At 41.2% G+C, this 21,962-nt stretch overlaps 1 protein-coding gene across 1 annotated transcript in view; it reads left to right on the forward strand.

Annotated features, from left to right (window-relative positions):
• The first annotated feature begins 8,524 nt into the window (after window positions 1-8,524).
• Window positions 8,525-21,962, forward strand: part of KLHL4 (kelch like family member 4) — an 83,243-nt gene continuing 69,805 nt past the window's right edge. The window contains exon 1 of the mRNA XM_072430649.1: window positions 8,525-8,943. Within this exon, the coding sequence (XP_072286750.1) occupies window positions 8,525-8,943 (419 nt within the window). The remainder of the gene's footprint in view (window positions 8,944-21,962) is intronic.

Genomic DNA, 21,962 nt, shown 5'->3' on the forward strand with positions numbered 1-21,962 from the left:
CAGAAATAAAGGAGTTATAAACTTTAACTGAATGAGATTTTATTTTCTCTTGCACATGATGGACGGTCGTCATAGATTTTAATTAAAATATTAGTTTATTTTTCATCATTTATTAATCTTTGTGTCACTCAGCTCCGGCATCCTCTTTGCAGCCACACACACTCGGGTAATGGCTGCATGGCATGTCTCAGGGTGGGTTTCCTATTGATGACAACAGTGGACCGGGTCAATATCTTGCATTTTGAAATAATGACTTGTAACCTCCATTAATAGGATAACAACACATAATTAGGAGAAAGAAACACAGCATTGTCCCCCTATAAAAGAAAATACCTGAGCAAAGGAAATTTGTGGCACACTCATCACGAGGGATTATTTAAACTTCACTCTTTAAGGTAATCTCTACCATAAGAAAAAGAATTAACCCCATCTAAATGCTCCACTTACTTTCCAAAATTCATGATCATGTGACATTCTGGTTTTAGGACTTCTTTCTTTTTCTATATACATTCACATCACTGCCTGCATCACATGGGCACTCCCTATTGGCTGTTAGATTCTTTTGGATCCAAAGAAGAATTACATTAAAAGAGAAGGGAAGGCATAGGCACATCTGCACCATTGGTTGGGCCCCTTGTACCTGGAAATGGTGCCAATGGGACGAATCACATACCTGTGAAGGATAGATAGGGTTATACTCACCTTACCCCCATCTTCCGAATTTATGGGTGTGTTGATGAAATTGGAGTCCTATTAACACAGGGCAGGTGGAATTTTGTAAGTGGGCTCTTTTCTTTGGGGATTTCACCCGCTCCGGGTTCTACAGGAATATACCTGGGAAAGCAGTGACATCATCCTCACCTAGGTGCCTTCATGGAGGATGAAATAAGGTGAATGTGTTCCTACATTTATCTATTACAGGTGCATTTTCACATACATATAGTTAGTGATTTGGGGAAATGGAGAGGTGGGACCCAGACACAGTAAGTGAACCTTCTACTTTAGCAATGAGCTGCATTAACTGGGGAAATTGGGGTATGTCTTCTTAAAAACAGTTCCTAAATATCATAACCCATCACGTGCCCAGTCTGTCATCAGGGGTATTCCTCCAATTATTATTATTATTATTATTATTATTAATAAACAGGATTTATATAGCGCTAACATATTATGCAGCGCTGTACACTAAATAGGGGTTCCAAATGACAGATACAGACAATGGCACAGGAAAAGGAGAGGGCCGTGCCCAGAAGAGCTTACACTCTAGGAGGTGGGGGAATGTAAATTAACAAGCGCTCAATCTCACACATGTGCAAAGTGAGATCGACATCTAATCAGATGACATCATCAGGAACCTGGAAGATGATGGAGGTATGGGACATAATGGCAACCCCAAGAAAGAAGACAGAAGCCAAGACAGCACGGGATTCGCTGGGAGTAGTATGTACATTGATCGAGGGACAGGTTAAAGGTAAGTGACTTTACCTTTTACCACTCTAGCGGGCTGCCAGTGCATCATAATGGATAAAAAACTCAACATGTGATCCAGCATCTCTATTAATTTGTATTGCCATGCATTGTGATGCACTGTGTGTTGGGGGCACATTGAGTTTATGAATTGGGGTGCCATTGCTAATGAATAGCTAATGTGCACAGCTTGTGTTACATTGGGCTGTGGTAATGCACAGGTTTCGGCAATGCACCACACCAGGAAGATTTGGATAGACCTGAACCCATTTTACTTGTCCTCATAGCCAGTTCTGCAATCACATCAACCCCATGCACCTCTTTTATGAGGGCAAGAATGGACACAAATGGTGCACACATATAGCAAGTATCAGGAAGGGGTTACAGACGTGAACTTTTTGTGGTCTTAGAACTTGCTCATCCTATGAATGAAACTTAAGTCTTGAAATGTCAAAGAGTAATGGGAATTTGTATATCGATTATGCAGCAATTTTATTACCAGAACATCTCAATGTGATATAACACATAAAGAGCTCCTGTGAGCTGAGCGCACCTGTGTTTTAATTACGAACCTTCAGCCGACAAAAAAGGATGATTGCTCATTACAGTGTCAGGGCACTTGCACATGCATGTTTATTTCCTGCAGCGATCATCGCTCATGATTAGGGTAAAGCAAAATTGCCCAGGTTTTTTTTTAACTGGATTAGCATGAAATTTCGGCAAATATTCATGTTTCATGGAATTTACATTTACATTACAAGTCTTTGACTGCTATCTTTTCAAACTAATTGTTCACATGTGTGAAATAATTTACATTTATTCCTGTAAAACAAAGTTAAAGTGATGTTGGGAATAAAGGCTTTTTACTGCTGCTGTCAATCCTAATTAGTCCACTAGGTGGTGATGACTGGTGATGCACATTGGGCCCTATTCTGGGAGTACCAGTGTTGAGGGATAGGGCCACTTCACCACATCCAATCGCCAAAAATGGGGGGGCTTATGTTGGATTCTAAAAGCTCTCTTTAAATGTTATAATTACCCAGCACCTGAAGATATTCACCCATCAGTTCTGATGAATATGTAAATAGTAGTAGAAGACATTTCCCCATAAAATTCTACACTTTCTGCTGCCAAAATTAAAATAATCACCATCAAAGGAGTGCCCCAGGATGGCACACACTAAATGATACAGCAAAGACCCCCTAACAATTATAAGTATTATTGGTAATGTATAGGGGGTTTTAAATGAATAACATCATATGTTAAAATGTTTTATTTTATTGTATATATTAAACATAAAACATTTATCTCAATCACAAGTTTTAAAAGGCACAATACATGTATGTCATATCAAAATCACCTAAGTATACAAATTGTTCCTGGGTTACATTACGAGATAGGGACTGTAGGTTTGTTCCTAAGTTGAATTTGTATGTAAGTCGGAACAGGTACAACATTTTAATAAATTAGGACAGATGTTTGAACATATTAGTAGGCAGTGTCAGTTACTGTAAAAAATTCTGTCTGTGAGTAAATCACAAACAAAGCAAAAAAAAAAAAAAAAAAAAAAAACTTTATGGAGCCCAGGCATTATCATTAACATCATTAACTTCTGGAGCTAGTTGCACTTTGATATGCAAAAAGAAACAACTGCAGAGTTTGTCTTGGTCATTAAAGAGTTACAAGATGTTGCAGAAGAGCTCAGTCCTTAAGATCACCCACAACCTGAGCTTTGTTTAGTAAAAGATTTCTTCTGCAAGTCATGCAAACTGCTGGCCTCCCCCTATAATGCCTCGAACGAGCAGGGAAGCCCCGTTCGTATCTAGGAGTTGTCCGTATGTTGGATGTCCCTAACTCAGGGACTACATGTACAGTTATTTACATGGTTGATATACTTGATATATCATATAATACTACATTAAATCTCAGACTACAATCTGCAGGGTTATATCTCAAACCAAGACAAGATTTTGGAAACAAAACAGTACCGCTGTGTATGATAATCAGCTTGGCCCTTTGACAGCACCACGCGTTTCGCAGAACATCGTCAGCTTCATCAGATCACAGTACTTAGAAGTATAGAAATAAAATTACAAAAAGTATCAGTAGTGGAATATCATTGGCATCCAACAGGAAAATATCATCTGAAAAAGTCTCCCATGTCAACCATCCACTCTACTGACTACTTGAATAGTCCTTGCAGCGTACATGGCAAGACTGATAACCCTCAGCCAAAAATCTCATATTGGCATGATGGTCTGTAGGGCTCCACTGCTGACAAAATTCCTGTCCTCGGGTGACAACACTCATGTTAGTGTATGTATGGAGGAGAAGTTGTCACCAGAGGACAAGTCTATCTTCCTATGTTCCACAATATAATGGGGACGGGTTTGTAGTCTACAGAGGAAAATAGTAACAATAAAACTAATAAGCTTTCAATGGAATAGTTAACAGACCAAAAGGAAGCAAATAGAATTCCATTGTTAGGGTACGCTTCCATATCACCCCAGTAATCAGTTTTGGCGGGATACACATGCTTTATATTTCTTGTATCATTCACAGGATCTCTATCATGTTGTACACAGAATTCTCAGCAGGAGAGGAGCTGCTTCTGCTTTCTTCCCTGCAAATCATGGAAAATTCATGAACTTAAAATTTGCCATCTCACCTGATTTGCTTTTCTAATGAGTAACTCGCGCACACCAAATGCAGCCGGAGAGAAGAACAAGGGAGAGAGGAATTAGAAAATAGATCAGGCTGACTGTACAGTAATGAAATAATCTCAGTACCGGGCCCCCGATTCTGCCACCTCCGGCCACTGACGTGTGAAGCAAAAAATAACACCCTGTCTTCAGGATTTTTCGGCTAATGTGGAGTCTAAATATACGCCGGTGATTAATTCAGCTGCACATGTGACACTCTGCGCTCGCTCTGACATTTCTGACTCGGCTGTCTCAGAAGGAATATTTTTGGAGATTTCAGTATTTTCGCTCAGATTATTTTAGGGCTGATTTGAATATTCCAACACAAGCGGATGGGGACTGAGATGAGATGTGAGGACATTTCTGATTGGGAATTGATCCCCAGTGATGCACCTGCAGAAATATCAGGAGCCAAAAATTCTGATAATTTATTATTATACAGTATTTATATAGCGCCATCATATTACGGAGCACTGTACAAAGTCCATAGTCATGTCACTGGCTGCTTCTCAAAGGAGCTCACAATCTAATGCCCCTACCTCAGTCATATTGACAATCTGAGGTCAATTTTGGGGGGAGCTATTTAACCTAAGTGCATGTTTTTGGAATGTGGGAGGAAACCCACGCAAACACAGGGAGAACCTGCAAACTCCATGCAGATAGTTTCCTGGCTGAGATTAGAACCTGAGGTAACCACTGAGCCACCGTGCTGACTGATAATAATGTGCTTACTAACATCCTTAATAGTAAAACCATTTCTTTAAATGAACAGAAGCCTACCCCTGTGTATTGGCATCACAGACTATCCATGACACACAATGCAATGTGATGCCTCTTATATAGGGATTAGGTTTGTACGTCCAAGCTTGAGTTTAAGACAAACAATAAGGGGTTAACAGCTGGCTAAAGTCACAAAATAGCAAGTGGAGAACATCAAATTAGATGCCATCCAAATGTTTACCTTGCTAACCTTTCTCTGCTGGTTATCAAGACGGGTATCACCCTTAAAGTGGAAATAAACCTGGCCAACTCACCTGTCCACGTTCCAGCCCCAGGCAGTGTCATCTTCCTTCCATTCTTCTTCTTCTGGATGATCTTTGGCCATCTTGATTGGCCGTGCTGGGATGACATAACCATACAAGACCCTGGCGCGTGCATTGGAAGCCGGGAATGCCGAGTTTACCTGGTACCTATAGCTGGAATTCGCAGCTCAGCTTTTCGCCAATAACCCAAAGCGATCGGGCAGCTATGGCTATGTAGGATTTTGCAGATAGGACATCGCCTGTCTTGCCCGATCATGCAACTTAAAAGTTTCCACTTTAACAACCAACATCATTAGGAATGCTCCCAGTACCATTTCCCAGCCAGTTGCTAATGTTCACAGCAGGCAGTGGGTTTATGGATAGGGCAGATCTTGGAGGACAATTCCTTTCCACCCAATGCCTCTCACACGCTCTGCTGTCCCACATGCACAGATAACAGGGATACTTGGTGTATCTGCATTGCTGACCAAGAAGGAAGCATACCATTTTAAGGTCAACACAGATGACTCAATTGTGTTGGTGATATTGCAACAACTCTCTTTATGTCTGCATATTCTTTACAAAGAGAAACTGAATGGCCAATTGGGACTGACCCAAAAAATTTGCCATTGTGAAGGAGGACACACTTTAAGCTCCGCTTTGAGCTATTGATGAATAGTCGCCAATCAGTTGAGTTATAGATTGGAATTCCCAATACCTCCAATAAACCAGATATAAACCAGGTTCTAAAGAACTGCAGAAATCCAATTTTTCTGGTTCGGAAGTATGATACCTTAGTTCCATTTCCAAGTATGTTTTTCTCATGCACTCTTGATGTTAGGAGCTTTAAAGCCTTCTTCGATAGTCCCAAATCACGTGCAAAATCACTCAAATCCCTTACGAACAGTGTCCTCTTCAATTTCAAACTCTTTATCATTGTTGTCATCTAGTTCATCACCATAACCATGTTCTTTAAGAGAGGGTAGTGTAACGAAAACCGGCACTGGGATTTCATCTGAATGAGCCACTGGGCGTATAGCGGATGGTAGACTCTGTTACATTTATTTTTCTTGTTATATCCTGAAGTTTTCACTATACAAAAGTAACACTGTACAAAAGTCACTGAAATGATCTCCTGGCTCTCGTCAAATCATAGGTATACCAAATGGCATCTTATCATCTTATCTTGTTCCCTTTGTCCACATCCGTAAACCCTCGGCACACTATTTGCACACCTTATGAGGACCCAAGACTTAGCTTTATCACCAAGTTTACCTTTGAAATATGCCAAATAGGCTTGCTCTACGAATGTGCTGATATTCGCTCTTTGACTGGGAATGGTGAAACTGCCACAGATATAACAAAATATATCAGGGTTGTTTAGTCTCTTATGACGAGAAACAGCAGAGCCAGACATGATCTGAGAGAAAGGAAATATGTGTGTAAGTAGAAAAATACATTTTGCTTATTCACTATGTAGAGCAGCGCACAACCTCTGACCACATTTTCTTGCATGTAAATCAATAGCCAATACAAAACCAGGCTACAGTAATCACATTAATATAAGCGGTAGAGAAAAAACCTGACATGATAGAAGAAAACTGACTGCACTTTCAGAATCAGCATACCTATTTTAGTTTAAATAAGCTTAAAAATTGAAGTCAACAAAAAATTTGTTCAAAATTAGTCCCCGGTGTTATGTAAGGACTGGTTATAGAGAGGGAAATGGTATTCATACTGTCCCCATGTAACCTCCAGGTGCAGACAGCTGAGTGTGATATATTTTTGTTTCCATCTGTTGGGAGAAGGAAAGGAAAGGAAAGGAAAGGAAAGGAAAGGAAAGGAAAGGAAAGGAAAGGAAAGGAAAGAGAAGATAAATAAGGGGCGAGAGTAGGAGCGGAGAAAGAGGAGAAAGGGTGAGAAAGGTATGAGAAAGATTGAAGGAAGAGGAGGAAAGAGAGAAAGTGTGGGGGAGGTAGAAGAGGAGACAATGAAGAGAGAGAAGAAGAGGGAGAGGAAATGCGAAGGGGAAAAGGAGGATCAGAGGAAAAAAAATAGAGAAGAAAAAAAGAGACAAAAACAGAGGAATAAAAAGAAGAAAAAGGCTGTTGGTAGACTTGCTGTGTCTCTTGCAATCAATTGTTCAGCAGAGTTAGGACTGGGAGAGGGAGAAGTAGTTGAAGCAGCCAATCAGATGTGCTGCAGTGCCCATGTGCAAATAGGAGACATGTTGGAGGAGAGAGCAGAATAAGACAAGGGACCAGCTCTCTCCTTACAATGTGCACTCCAACCGTGGCTACATGGCATTTATTGGGGTGCTGTGTGATGCGTGTGCAAAGAGACATTTGTAGTCTTATGAGGAAGCTTCTGTGACAACATCAAGACACACTAGACAGAGAGTTGGCATTCAATAACAGGAAGTGTCTGAACAATGACCTTTATGGAAGTGACAATGTTAGTTTATTAGAGCTTTCAGTGATTGGGTTCATACTTTACCTCTGATTTATTACTTAGTGAAAATGTTGACTTTCTGCTGGGGTCAGCCACCTAATCATGTGCAGAGAAAAAATTATATCTGTTTTGGATGTGTTTGAGTATTCTTTGCAAAGTGATTTTGCAAAGTACAGGATGATAATTCAGTGTACACCCTAAATTCCTTTAGTAAATCAGCCGCCTTGCATGATACTGTGCAGACTGGCCAAATCATGCATTCATCAAAGATGAATCTAAGAATGTTGGATTTGTCTGTTCTCTCAAATCATTTTGCTTATTTCTTTTTTAGATTTAAGCCATTAACCCTCAAAAAAGAAAAAAAAAAACATTCACTTGCCCTGGGAAATAAAAATAATAAATTAGGAAATGCATTATTCTGAATATAAATCCACAGCCTTGGACAGGTCAGGAAAATGTTGGATAAACAGCCATGTCTGTCCCCTGGATTCAGCATGCAGCCAGAGCTGCTTGGATGTGATGTGCTGGCTTGCATGGTGAATTGCATTGTGAGCTCTCAGCAGAAGATGATGTGGGGCTGAGCTAGGTATGAGAACGCCTCAGTCATTGAGAGCTGCCTGTGGGGGTCTTGCAGCTACTTTGCTTGTAATAAGCTGATTTACTTGTTTAGGTGTGACCTCATCCCCAGGCACTGTGCTGTCCCACCTCCACTGTTAGCATTGACAGTAGCAGCTTAGCATGGGTTGGAGGTGCCAGCAGCATGTTTCCCATATTGCCAGAGATGCTACAATCTGCTGGTGTGATGCAAGAGGCAAAGAGAAGCTGAATTAATCCAGAACTGGAGGAATCGGATGCAGGTTGGTGTAGATTGCACGTCGCACAATGTCAGTGTCTGGGAAAAAAGACTTTGATGTCAAGCAGATTCTCAGGCTGCGCTGGAGGTGGTTCAGTCACCCTTCTCAGGGTTCTCCAGGGTCTGGAGGATGCCTCCAGCAGGAAGGATATGAGCACAGAGGGACCCCAGTCCACAATAGGCTAAAGAGCCACTCACGGGACAGGAATGGACTGAAGAAAAGCAACAGCCCCGTCCACAACATCCTGGCACCGGTGCCAGGACCAACCCCTGTCCATCAGCATCGAGCCATCCCGTCCTGGCACCAGCAGAACATTATAGAGCACCTACAGGCCAGCGAAGAGACCCCCAAAGCCAGCACCGAGGAGAAGGAGGGCAAAGAAGAGGAGACGGGGGCACAGGAGACTCAAACTGCCCCCCAGGAGCTACCAGAGACTGACCCTGACAGGTAGGAACTTGGCTGGTGCTAAGGAATGGTCACTGGGGGTCACAGGGGGATTGGAGTCGGTGGGACACCCACATTGGTTAATTACTGTTGTGGTCTGTGTAAATGAATTGCATTTGTGTACCCTTTTCCTTACTATATCAAGGCAACTGGTAGACTGCCAGTTGTTGTGGAATACAAATCCCAGGATGCCTTGGTAGCCTGACCAAAGCTTGCTGGAAATTGTAGTGCCACAAGAGCTGGCGATCCACCAGTTACCTTTCTAATGATCTAGAGAAAGAATGAAACTCATGACTGCCACACAAAGGGATACAAGTTGGTGGAACTTGTCAAGTGGTTCTTTACAATGCCGCACCTGGTATATAAAAATCTATTACATGTAATGGGACTCATCACTGATATACATATAGAGAGAGAATCCAATCATTTAATATACATACAACATACCATATTGTATTTACCATTAATGATCTATACACTGCACAATATATAAACCTCACCAATACATACACAGTATAAATACAAATGCTGACGAATCCAGAATCAATAATATAATCTTGCACAGATACAATCTGCAAGGACTAAATACCAAAACCCAGCACTGATATCATCTAGAAGGATTTGATACAATTTTACTGATAAATTTTATAAGGACCGCACACAATGTAAATGGGCACTAATACCTTCTATAGGGACCCCATACAATGTATCTGGGTAATGATACCTTCTATAGGACCCGGATACAACCCAGCACTCATGTGTTATGTAGGGATGGTATATAATGTTACCTAGAGCAGATATAAGTTTGTAATTATTATGAATAACATACAATGCAACTGGACACTGATACCTTCTATAGGGACTTCACACAATGTACTGATACCTTCTATAGGGACTTCACACAATGTACTGATATCTTCTATAGGGACTTCATACAATGTTCTGATACCTTCTATAGGGACTTCACACAATGTAATTGGGTATTGATACCTTCTATAGGTCCTGCATACAACCCATCAATGATATATTCTGTAGGGATCGGATAAAACATCCTCCAATACTGAAATCAGTAAATCTGGGTTTTAATATTATGTTAAGGAGCTGCATGCGATGATCTATATCCCATTCTGTGATGATAGAAGTTGAGCCAAGCACTGGCATTTCGGTTTACAGCAGAGAAGTTATGTGTTATATATTATGTGTTATTATAAAATTCTATACAAGAATATTATCCCATCAGTGTCAACATCAGTGCGGGAACTACTAGCAGAGACATTGATCACAGTTATGTGTGTACAGTGAATCTTCCCAATACAGGCAGAGGGTTTAGAGTCAGAATTTACTATGATGGATAAATATAGGGCAGTGATTTTCCACCAGGGGTCCTCCAGAGGTTGCTGGGGGTTCCTGGAGCAGTTTGCACCCCTCGGGTCAGTATAAGTGACCCCAATGATGTTTTTGGCTATCTGTAAGGGTGACATTCTTCCCACTGGCCAGCAACGTAGGAGGAATTCTTCCCACTGACCACCCCACTAATATAATGTGATCTGTGGGTATAATAATTATAGAAGGGGTTCCCTGAAGACCTGAAAGTTATTTTATGGATTCCCCTATGGTAGTAAGTGGGAAAACACCGATATAGAAGGTCCACAGTCCATATTCATCGTCAGTGTTCACTATCACAGATTTGTCATTATATTACATCTCATTATTCACCATAAGTCGCACTATTGGAACTTTTTGTTGTACTTTGTCCTCTGCAGGTTACTTTCTCCATCCCAGATTATTGTTGTTGTGCGTCCCCTTCACTTTCTATCCATTGACACTGGGAAAGTTTCATATAAAAGGATTAGTGGGTGGAAGTTCTCAGGGACATTATTCGCGTGCTATTTCTTATAAAACCCCCAAATCTGCCTATAAATCGGATTACCAAGGACTCGCGCAGAGCCGCTGGACAATGCTGAGTTTGCATTTTTTCAGGCCCCCTCCCCGATACCTGTCCGGTGCATTGGGATGCGTTACTGCATGCAGGTTAGGTGTTTCATGCATTATTGTGTGTTGCATTATAACAGTGCTTTTCTTTTAAAAACGCTGGCAGCCCACCCAAAACCGGACGCACACAATGTTTTTTGAACAGATGGCTCACATCTGTGCGCTGTGCACGTATTGCAGGTGTGTGGAACTGTTGTTGTTTACCAGTCAAAATGAAGGTCACTGCGCTGTGAGGCGGCTTTTATTTGGCGGCCGTATTTTTTGAAACGCTCACGGCTACAAGGCCCCTTTTACACTCCTCGACCACCAGCCGGACGTTGAAGTCTATCGTATAACTCATCAAAGGCTGCAGATTAGGGCCGAGCACAGATCTGAGCCGGGATTTGTGTGTTGGCTTTGTACATCAGCACAATTACCCTTCAGCTCAGGGAAAATGAAAGAATTTATTTTCTGCGCCTTCTCCTTGCCGTGTTCACAATGGGGCCCTATCCGCGGCAGCCCACTCATGCACTGAGATGAGCAGGTCTGAGAGGGCCATTAAAATTCTGGAGAGATGGTGCCGCGATCCGGGTGCAGAGATGCCAAATGATTCATGTAAGATGATTTCAGGATCACATGGCGGCTGAGCTCACAGCTCCCCGGATAAATCATGTTCTGGTACAGCGCTGATAGGGTAGAGGTGTGTGGGGGGGGGGGGGTTAGGTACAAATATTAAAACACATTAGGGACTGATTATTGATCTGTGAATCTAAATACAATCTTGTCATTTAAATCTGCACTTTCCCATAAGCAAATATTGACTAAATGTAGATTCTTATTGTGCTTTGTGTGTTTCATTCCTGGTATAGAGACCGGTCACTGCTGCTCTCTCACAGTGTGCAGGGTGAGTGGTCTTGTCTCCGCCCCTTCTGTGGTTTTCTGCAGGGAGCCAACAGTGGGTGGGTCTGCTAGGCTCCTCCCACAGCTCTGCTCTCTGCACAGGATTTGTACAGCATGGTGGTGTTGTTATTGCTATATCAGACACAGATCACCCTACAAAGATACAATGTTGCAGTATTATCAATGGGGATAGGAGATTGAGGAAATGCTTCTTCCTGCCTACAGAACACTGATGACATCATCTCATCATTGGAAAAACTGAAAAAAAAAACAAAAAAACTTTAGATGGTTTTTCAATGTTATACCAATGCTAAACAATGACATGTTACATGCCGGGAATGTGCTCATTCAGACTTGTACAGTTATTGACAGGTCCACTTTAAAATATTTCAGGTTTTAAAAATAATAAAATACTATATAAAGATTTATCGCTGCAAAAGGCATTGTGTAGTATAGATGGGGGATCTGCTACCTAGAGGGTCATCCAGTGATATTGGAGGGGGGGAGAAATGTTTGTATAGTGAATACAGGATGCAGGGTTAGACAGGAAAAGCCTTAACAATGCCTAAATTTATCAATTCTTCATCCCAGCACCACTCCCTCCCCCGATCGCTTCCTGGGGTAAAACTTCACAGATTCCACTTCACTCCACAACTCCAATTCATATACAATAGAAGGAGGAGAGGAATTCTCTTATCTATAAATAGACAGAAAATGAAAATCTACATTTAAACCTGATGAATGTATGAGGAGTATTATGCTGTGTAATGTCCCTGCTGATACATTGAGGAATGATGAGATCTGATTAAAGTTTTTTCATATTTATTATTACTATTTATTATTTTTATTATTATTATTTATATTTAATTATATTATTTATTACTATTTATTATTTATATTGCATTATTTTATTTATTATTACTATTTATTATTTATATTGTATTATATTATTACTATTTAATATTTATACTTTATTATATTATGTATTACTATTTATTATTTATATTGTAATATAATATTTATTACTATTTATTATTTATATTTTATTATAATATTTATTATTACTATTTATTATTGTTATTTTATAATATTTTTTACTATTTATTATTTATATTGTATTATAATATTTATTATAACTGTTGCTTACTTAGATTTTTTTTTTCTAATGCCAAAGTATAGAACACTTGGCCATGCAGCAGTTCACTAATCAGATGCAGTGACTTCATTCTGCTCAGTCTATAAGTGTCCAGATTAGAATTATACAACATTTTTATATGTTGTGTTGTGCTCCTCTGACTCCAATAATTTTGCTTCTCAAATTTGCAGCTTTTATAAAAATAATTCCTGATGAAAGTCCTGGTTTGTGCACTTATTAGGATATTTTGTATGGTGGTGCTATGAGCACCATATGGCAGTGTTTCCAAATTCGGGTTCCTTCAGAGGTTGCTGGGGGTTCCTTGAGCAATGAGCAGTTTGTACCTCTTAGTTTAAGTGACACCAATAATCTTTTTGGCTATCTGTAAGGATGACATTATTCCCACTGACCACCACACTATGTACGTACGCTATGTACTTTCATTAAAGTAGATATAGCTGGGGGGGTTCCCTGAAGACTGGAAAGGTTTTTCAAGGGTTCCCTCTTGATCCGAAAAGGCTGCCATATAGCAACAGTTTTCCGCATTTGGAGGTGGGACATGCAGCCCATTTACTATTTCTGCAATTTTCTGAAAAGTGCTGACTGTCACGCTAACCAATCAGTTTTGTTTAAAAAAGGTCTTTACTATTTCCCATGGAGATCGCTGTCAATGTGACGATTTTCATAGGCTTTGATAACATGGCAGTGAGGTTTCATTGGCACTATATAAATCAGCTGATGCTAAGAAACATGTCTGTTAATAGTAAAATGGCCACAATGGCTGATTGTTATTTTTACAAAGGGGGGTGAGGACAAAGCTTCAATTATTTTAATAAAAAAAATTACACCTTTTTTTGGCATCCTGAATGATATACAGATTATATATTTTCCATGTTGCTGACTTGCGCTCTGGGATTCTCAGTGCCAATGTTCGTGCTCAGTGACAATGCTTCATTCTTTTTTTTAAAAACTGTAAAAAGTTTATGTAAAAATACAGCCATCTCCCTCCCTCATCCCTACATTTTCAGCTCTGGACAACGGCCAGTAGTTTACATTGGGATTCAGGAAAAGTAAAATCAGGAAGTGCTGGAGGCAAAGTTTCGCCTCATTGTGCACTGACAATCAGCGAGCTCGGGGGTACAAGGGCGATGTTTGCTGACTGCATCACTCAGGGTAAAAATAGTCATTTTATGATCTGATATTAGAGGGCAGCGTGGCAGGGCGGTCTGCGGGGTGATGATAAGGATGGAGGACGCTGCCATGGTGTCACCTGCAGGAAGATCTATTAAGTGATACAGTAAAAGGTTGCGGAGATACAATAACAAGGAGAAGAGATGAGAATGTTCGACCAAAGCGTTCGATACTAAACCGTAACATGAGAAATTCAACCACAAAGCGGATATGGACATTAATGACGGCCGTGCTCTGCAAAACACAGATATCAGATCCGGGACAATCCGCCACATGAAGCCGTGACACGGGGGACTCAAATGCTGCAAAGAAGATTGATAGAATATAAAAATTGATTTTTCTTTTTAAATAGAGGCTGTGAAGAGCTTCATACTTTACAAAATCCCCAAAACATTTTATTTTTTCTGAAAGTGGAGAACCTGCATGCTAATATTCAAAAATAGTCTTGGCCAAATTTGCCTCTGGTTTGCCGACAGCTCGCTCATATTAATCCCCATGTGTGGATTGTTTTGTAGTTGAATTTGGATCCCATTGAAATAATTTAAATAAAAATAAAATAATAATTTAAAAAAATTATTAGAAAAGCAAATTTGTCCAAAATTGCATTGTGAGTGGCTCAGCAAATCCGACCAGCACAGCTGAACCTTATGCTATATAGTGTTGGTTGAGTTCTCCTCGGACGCGTTATATCAAGGCCGATGCAGACTGTTCACTTAGGAAAGGGATTTATCTCATTGTAAGGGTTATTTCACTTAGCCTTATACATGAGATGAAGCTGACTTTAGCAATCCAATCATGTACATGGAAAATACAGTTTTTGTTAGATTTCCTTGGTGCACAATCACCATATTTATTCATAAGCTCAGGGAATTATCACGTGCATGGCGATATTTCATTTTGGTAAGTGGGCAGCTTGATAGACCACCAGCCAGATTTGCAGAGTACTAAATGGCTATACATAGCACCATCTGTCCCTAGGCACCATACGCTATATCTGTCAAGGACAAGCATATTATAAAGCTCAGGGCCTGCTGACCGAATGACCAATGCTCAGGTGGAGTTTGTCAGGGACCCCAAGCCAAGCACAGAGCCTGCTTTAAAATAATCTGCATTTAATTTTAGTGCACAAAATTATTCCAAAATCATTTTTAAATGTAAAAAATGAGAATATGCTGAATAAATGGAAACAAAATATGTCAAGTTATAGAATTGGGTGGGTTCATGAAACAGCAAATAAATAGAAAACCCAAAATTGTCTGCAGGACGCACTTCATATAAAACTTTCCCAGCTGATCAGTTTGGAGTTTGCCATAAATGAAGCCCCTGCAATTATTACTATACTAAGGATACGTAATATGTGTTGCACATGTGTGCGCGCCCCTGTACGCGTTTATATGGGGAAGGGGGATGTAATATATGTTATATATGTGTGTGCGTCCCTACAAGCATTCATATAGGGAAGGGGGATGTAATATGGGTTGCACATGTGTGTACGCCCCTATATGCGTTTATATGGGGAAGAGGGATGTAATATATGGTATATATGTGTGCACCCCTACATGCATTCATATGGGGGAAGGGGGTGTAATATGTGTTGCACGTGTGTGTGCGCCCCTACAAGCATTCATATGGGGAAGGGGGATGTAATATGTGTTGCACATGTGTGCGCGCCCCTGTATGTTTTCGTATGGGGAAGGGGGATGTAATATATGTTAAATATGTGTGTGCGCCCCTACAAGCATTCATATGGGGAAGGTGGATGTAACAAAGGTTGCACGTGTGTGTACGCCCCTATATGCATTAAAATTTTAAAGAGGGGTTGAGGGGTAAAAGTGATCTAGGAGTTTGGTAGCCTTTAGCCAGAACATGACTGTTGCTAATACAAGGCGAGAGCTGCTATTGCTTTTCCATTTTTATGCGCTTTTTTACACCTTGATTGCCATGCCAGGTGAACTCACAATATTGGTTAAAGCCCCATTAAACTTTCAGTTTTAAATAAGCTAAATGCAATGCAGGAATAGCGCAATATGGGAACTCAACATTCCCAATGAGCAGGAAGTAAAAACTTTGGTGTTTGAAGAACTCTGGCTCTGAGCTAGGGAAGTGCAGGACCTCTGCAGAGAGACCACCAGAAAGCAAGGGTCCTTTTCTACAGCAGGACATTCTGGTTTTATTGTAAATATCACAAAGTGCCTGGTAACAGAAATTAATTTTTATCCTAAAAGGAACCTTATTGTAATTGTACTATACAAAATATCCCATGACTGTTTATAAAACTGATATAATGGTTTCCAGTGCGTGGTAAATAAATACAGCACAGGCTTCCTGCAGAAGCTGATTATTTATATTTGGAATATGACACTTTCATTTTTGGACCAACTTCCTGCTGGTAGCCATTCAGAGGAAATGCAGGGCCATTATAATTCTGATGCACCCTCTGAGCCTGACTCATCGAGATGCAAAATCATTTAAAGAGTTCTTAAATTGGCAAAATCAAAAATGACAAATACAATGCAGTCTGTCATTAGGTCACATGGATTAAATCTGCCGATTGTAAGTTTCTCCGCCATTATTGTATGATTTATTCCAGCCCGGGTAATGTGCACTTTTGCTGGACAGATGGGCTTTTATAGGAAGGTATAGAACAGCTGCACTTTAAGGTGTTATATTGGATGAGAGCCACTTTAGCATACCTTAGCATGACGTACTTTATGGTGCCATAAATGCTTTTATTCAGGCTTTGTCTCTACCAGAACATACAGATGCATTACCATGGATGGGTCCATCACGGTGCATGCTGCGGAGCTGGAATTGAGACCTGTGACAAAGCGACGCATTGCTCCGGTGTGAAAGGCCACTGGAGCAGAAAGCCAACAGCTGAGACGACAGAGCTGGGAACGGTAACAAGGGATAGGCTCTGCCGTTCGTCTCATTACACACGGTTTCATTTGGTAATCAACTATCAGTGGCCCCCTCCATGTGTAAGGTGGATGATTCGGTGCCTACAGCCAAGGACGTATACAGAGGTTTTACTTTTTCTTAATTACCTTGGCAGAGCTCAGGCGAAGTCGTCACTAGCTGAACTAATCACATTGTAGTCGCGCTAACCGCGCAGTCATTTCACAAAGGATCAACCTCAGGTGAATTCTCAGGTGAATTTGGAAAAAAAGTCCACATATACCATGTTAATGTAAAGCTCTGATCCAATTTCAGTGCTTACTGGAGACCAATTCCCCAATCGGAATATGGAAGCTTCACCCATAGCCAAGCCCCATTGTGGCCTCAGGAGGGTAGATACATAATCCTGGCACAGAGATGCCCCAGGACAAAGGAAGGGAAACCAGGATTAATGGAGGTCCAGTTGCCCATAGGACGAAAGGAGGCCAAAGGGTAGCAAATGTCAACCAAAATACAGGCAGGAGTAAGGCAGGGCCAGAGTAAATGGTTGTACACAACAGTCAGATATGGTATCCAGGGTCAGAGCAAGATCAAGGTGAAAGATCAGACCGGGGTCAGTCCTGGCAGGTGATAAGAGGTCATTTAAATCAAGGTTGATAATGTAGAAACAGGAGCTAGGAAACTAAAACTTTCATGAGCAAGGTGGATTGAGCAGGTGCAACTTTTTTTGGCCAATCAGGAGACAGAGCTGATAAGTTACTAAGTGACCTTCAGCTGTGTGTACACCTATCCTACTCTATGGTCACCACAGCACCTCTGGTGGACAAACTGCAGAAGCATAGCACTGATGAATCCAGAAACTTGGTCAGTACGGGACCAGCCACCCAGCAACAATGCTGGACAGTGCAGAAATTAGGGCAGGTAAGTTGCCCAGGTATTTATGCTTTGGGGTTAGTCTATGGGGCACCCCAAACATTTAATCCTCACATTGTAGGACAGGGAGCACCCTGTCCTGAATCCAGGTGTTTTGCCATTCCATTGTGCCATGTTGTTTTTGCCTTCCTCTGGACCAACCTCAGCTTTTGGGCTGCATATATTTTTCACACTTTTTTTTGTCTTTTAGTTGGACTTATGTTGTGATAATATTTCCTTTCCTTAATAATATTGTTACAAATAACTGAAGATTTATGAGTCTGAAATCCCAAGCACAATTTCTGTACATCCAGGGTATTCCTGTAGACATGGCACAACATATTTGGGAAACCCAATCAATAAAATCCCATATAAATTTTAGCATATTAATGTAATATCAAAATTCAATTTTCTGAGTAGTCATCACAATATCTTCTGATGGGGACTACAAATGTCTGATTCAGCACACATGGTCCAGCATGGTCCACTTGTGTCACCATCAGGGGCCACACTATGAGAAAGGCCATGGAGCCATTACGGAAGTGCATGTAGACAGTTAGTGACTGCAAAGAAGACTGCATGAGTCTGCTGGTTTGAGATCTACAAATCATGTCATTTAATTGGGTTTCCAGTCCTGCAGAGAACCTCCAACCCACTGAGGGTTGTGCAGCAGGTGTCTGTATACCCCTTCAGGCCAGCAGTGGTACTGCAGCAGTAACAAGGTCACCCCTAGGTATAGCCCAATTGCAGACAGTTTATTTTTATAACCAAATCTGCCCTCCCATTATAAATCCCAACAGTCACATTCTCGGTCTAAACGCTGCTCGTTTTATACATTACCGCACAGACTTTGTGCCAACGCTGCAGACCTGCAATATCTGAATCCATAGCTGCAGGGAATTCACACTGCACACATTGTTCTTTAATAAAACTGGAGAATCAACATTTTTTTTTAAGAGTATTAGTCTGACTCCATGAGTTAAACTGAGCAGAGATACAGAAAGAGAAGAAACAGATAAGGAAGGTGCAATTTTTGTAGCCCCATATACAGACCCCTTCCCTCCAATCTGCACACCCCGGTATGGTCTCTTATTTATTGGGCATTTGGTATTGTGATGCTTTTTGTATTGCAGCAGATGTGATCAGAAGATATTTTCAGGTTTTTATTTTTAGACCGACAGAAGATGGTAAAAAGGTCGCCCTCCTACTGTGAAAGAAATATGCAAAGCAGCTGCCCTGGGAGATTTCCCAGCATGCACCTCTGTGCCGTTTATGTTGAGTGATCTGAGCAAACTGTAAGCGAGAATTACTGTAAGCAAAAATAGGATTTTCGGTGATCTTCAGAATGGAAATCTTAAGCTACGTACACACTTCCAATTATTATCGTTGGTAAAAGAACGACGAACGATCCTGCACGATATCTGCGAACGATCGTATAGCACCGATCCTGTACATACAGATAACGACACGATCGTTCGCAGATATTGTACACACGATAGATGCGATCGTTTGAACGATACAGGAAGTGACGTGCACCACAGGAAGTGAGCGAACGTTCGTTCACCGCGCATGCTCAGACCATGGACGATCAATGACCGACCGTACACACGATAGATGGTCAACGATCGTCGTCCAATCCGATCCGCCGGTCCGGTCGTTCATTTCCAACGACTATCCTCGTTCGTCCGCGTCTACTTTTTTTATAAACGATTTTTGCCCAATCGATCGTTCGTCGTTCGTTCGTCGTTCATTTCCAACGATAAAAATTGGAAGTGTGTACGCAGCTTTACATTCTGATGGTTCAAGATTCTTTAGATCTATCAACAACTGTACCATGCCAGGGTCTGATTGGATACAAATTAAAGTGAGGGTTAAATTTTTATTTAGGGTTAGGGAGGCTTTAATGGGCCACCATGTAAGGGGCAGGGTCAACAATGGGGCAAAGAGGTCTTGTGATAAAAAAAAGGCTCCATTCACATGAATTCTTTAAACAAGGTTACCATCAGATGATACAATGGATACTCCTGTACCAGGTCCTGATAAAATCAGCTTAATTTTTGTAATGCTTAGGATAGGGTAAGGTGGCTCAAGTTTATCTATGGGGCCCAGAAATTTCTCATTGTGGCCTTGACTTTAAACAGTGCCAGTACGTGATCTATTGACTTTCACTACGGCCAGGACATTCATCAATCATCATTGGGCCCCATTCTAGATAATCTTCCTGGGCCCCTTTTTGCTATGTCTTAAATTTCCAGCATTGCAAGTCTAGTTGTTTTGATCAGAGCCTGGTACAAAATTACCCCTTGTTCCCCCTGATGGCCCTGACTGTGGCATCCATGGCAAACAGGGTACTTTGGGAAACATCGCTGTTCTCCATTGTCCCCTATTGCATTTGGCACTTTGGAAGTGATACACGGCATGGGGCCCTCGTAAGGTGGAAATCAGGCTGAGCCATTTCCATTTTCCATAAAACTCCACCAATGCAGGATATGCAGTCCCATACGCAACGTTTTCCTCCAATGCCCTTTCAGTTTCTATCTGACCAATGGGGTCTTTGAAAAACTCTAAAATGCACAACAATGTCCATTACTGCAAGCGGAAAATGTGTTTTCTAAGAGCGGACACTCTCAAGCCAGAAGAGCCGAAATCCCTGGTGGAATGCAGTGTATGTGTTATTATTTTCCCCGCCGCTCTCCGCCTCCTCTTGTGTCCGATCCTCCCTGGAGAAAAACCATTTATGACAAATCTCGGCTGTCATAATCAACAAGACAAATGTAACTCCGTGTTCCATTATTTCCGACAGAGTGTGCGTATACCTCTCAGATACTCGATGGTGAGCGTTTTCCCTGCATTTAATTACCTCGCTGATCGTCTGGGTTCGTTTAAGTTTATCTGACGCATCGAGCGTGTGCGTATTCCTGGCTGGTGTAGGACATGTGTCTACTGGAAATGATAAAATAAATCATAAATGCGTCTTGATGAGAAATGCATCTGAGAGAATATTAAACAAGTTCATGGTGCAAACTCTGATACAATGTTGTTGGGGGAGGATTGAGCAAAGCAGCCATATGGCCTGTGTTGGTGGCCATGAAGGGCTGGAGGAGGCTCAATGGAAGCTGCTGTAGTGGCCTTCAGTGGGATTTATTGTACAGCGAGCTAAGCTGTGTACACGTTCTAGTTTTCAGTGAACAAGACGAACATTTATGTGTCCGTACAACTGTCCCTGCACATTGCTCACTGATCAGTCCCTCCGGATCACTGACCGACCCACAGCTTAGGACTGCCACTGTTTTCCTTGGGGATGCAGCTGGATCCCTCCTGCTCGTCCTCCCCATACTGTAAGAGACCTGTACACACTCAACACTTGGGGCATTTGCTAAACATCAGCCCCTGATGCACCCTCCCACCTTGTAGAGTGCTACAAAGTTACAATGTTGCAGTCTGATCAATGAGAGAGAAAAGATTGAGGAAATGCTCCTCCTGCTTGCAGCAGACTGATGACATCATCCCATCCCAGGAAAAATCAATGACTGGAGCTCAATGAAACATTTTTATGGGAAAATGCTATTGCTATTGCTGTAACAGATTTACCCAGACTTGTTACATTACTAAGAGGTTATTGCAGGTGAATGTTTCCCTACAGCAGTTTATTAGCGGGTGTTATGTTCCTGTAACAATATACATTATACATAATAATTACAGAAAGGCTCCCTTTATAAATATAGGGATCATTGATGGCTTGTCATCTTTAAATATTCTGAAACTCCTAATAAATCTGTTTGGTAAAACTGGATCTATTAGAAGGCTGTGATAGTTTTACAATAAAGAACCCTTCACAGGTACTGACAGGTCCACTTTAAAGGTATTTATATATGATGCACTCCTGAAATGTTTACTTTTGATCTGCAATATGGGATTATTAAAGCAAAGCTGTGGCCAGATCAGAGGTACAATGGTGATGCTGACTGGTAGTTCCATGGTTTGGGGTTTCAGTCCCATCAAGGCATTGGGTTTT

Source organism: Pyxicephalus adspersus, chromosome Z, assembly GCF_032062135.1.
Source record: "Pyxicephalus adspersus chromosome Z, UCB_Pads_2.0, whole genome shotgun sequence".
NCBI classification, from domain to species: Eukaryota; Metazoa; Chordata; class Amphibia; order Anura; family Pyxicephalidae; genus Pyxicephalus; species Pyxicephalus adspersus.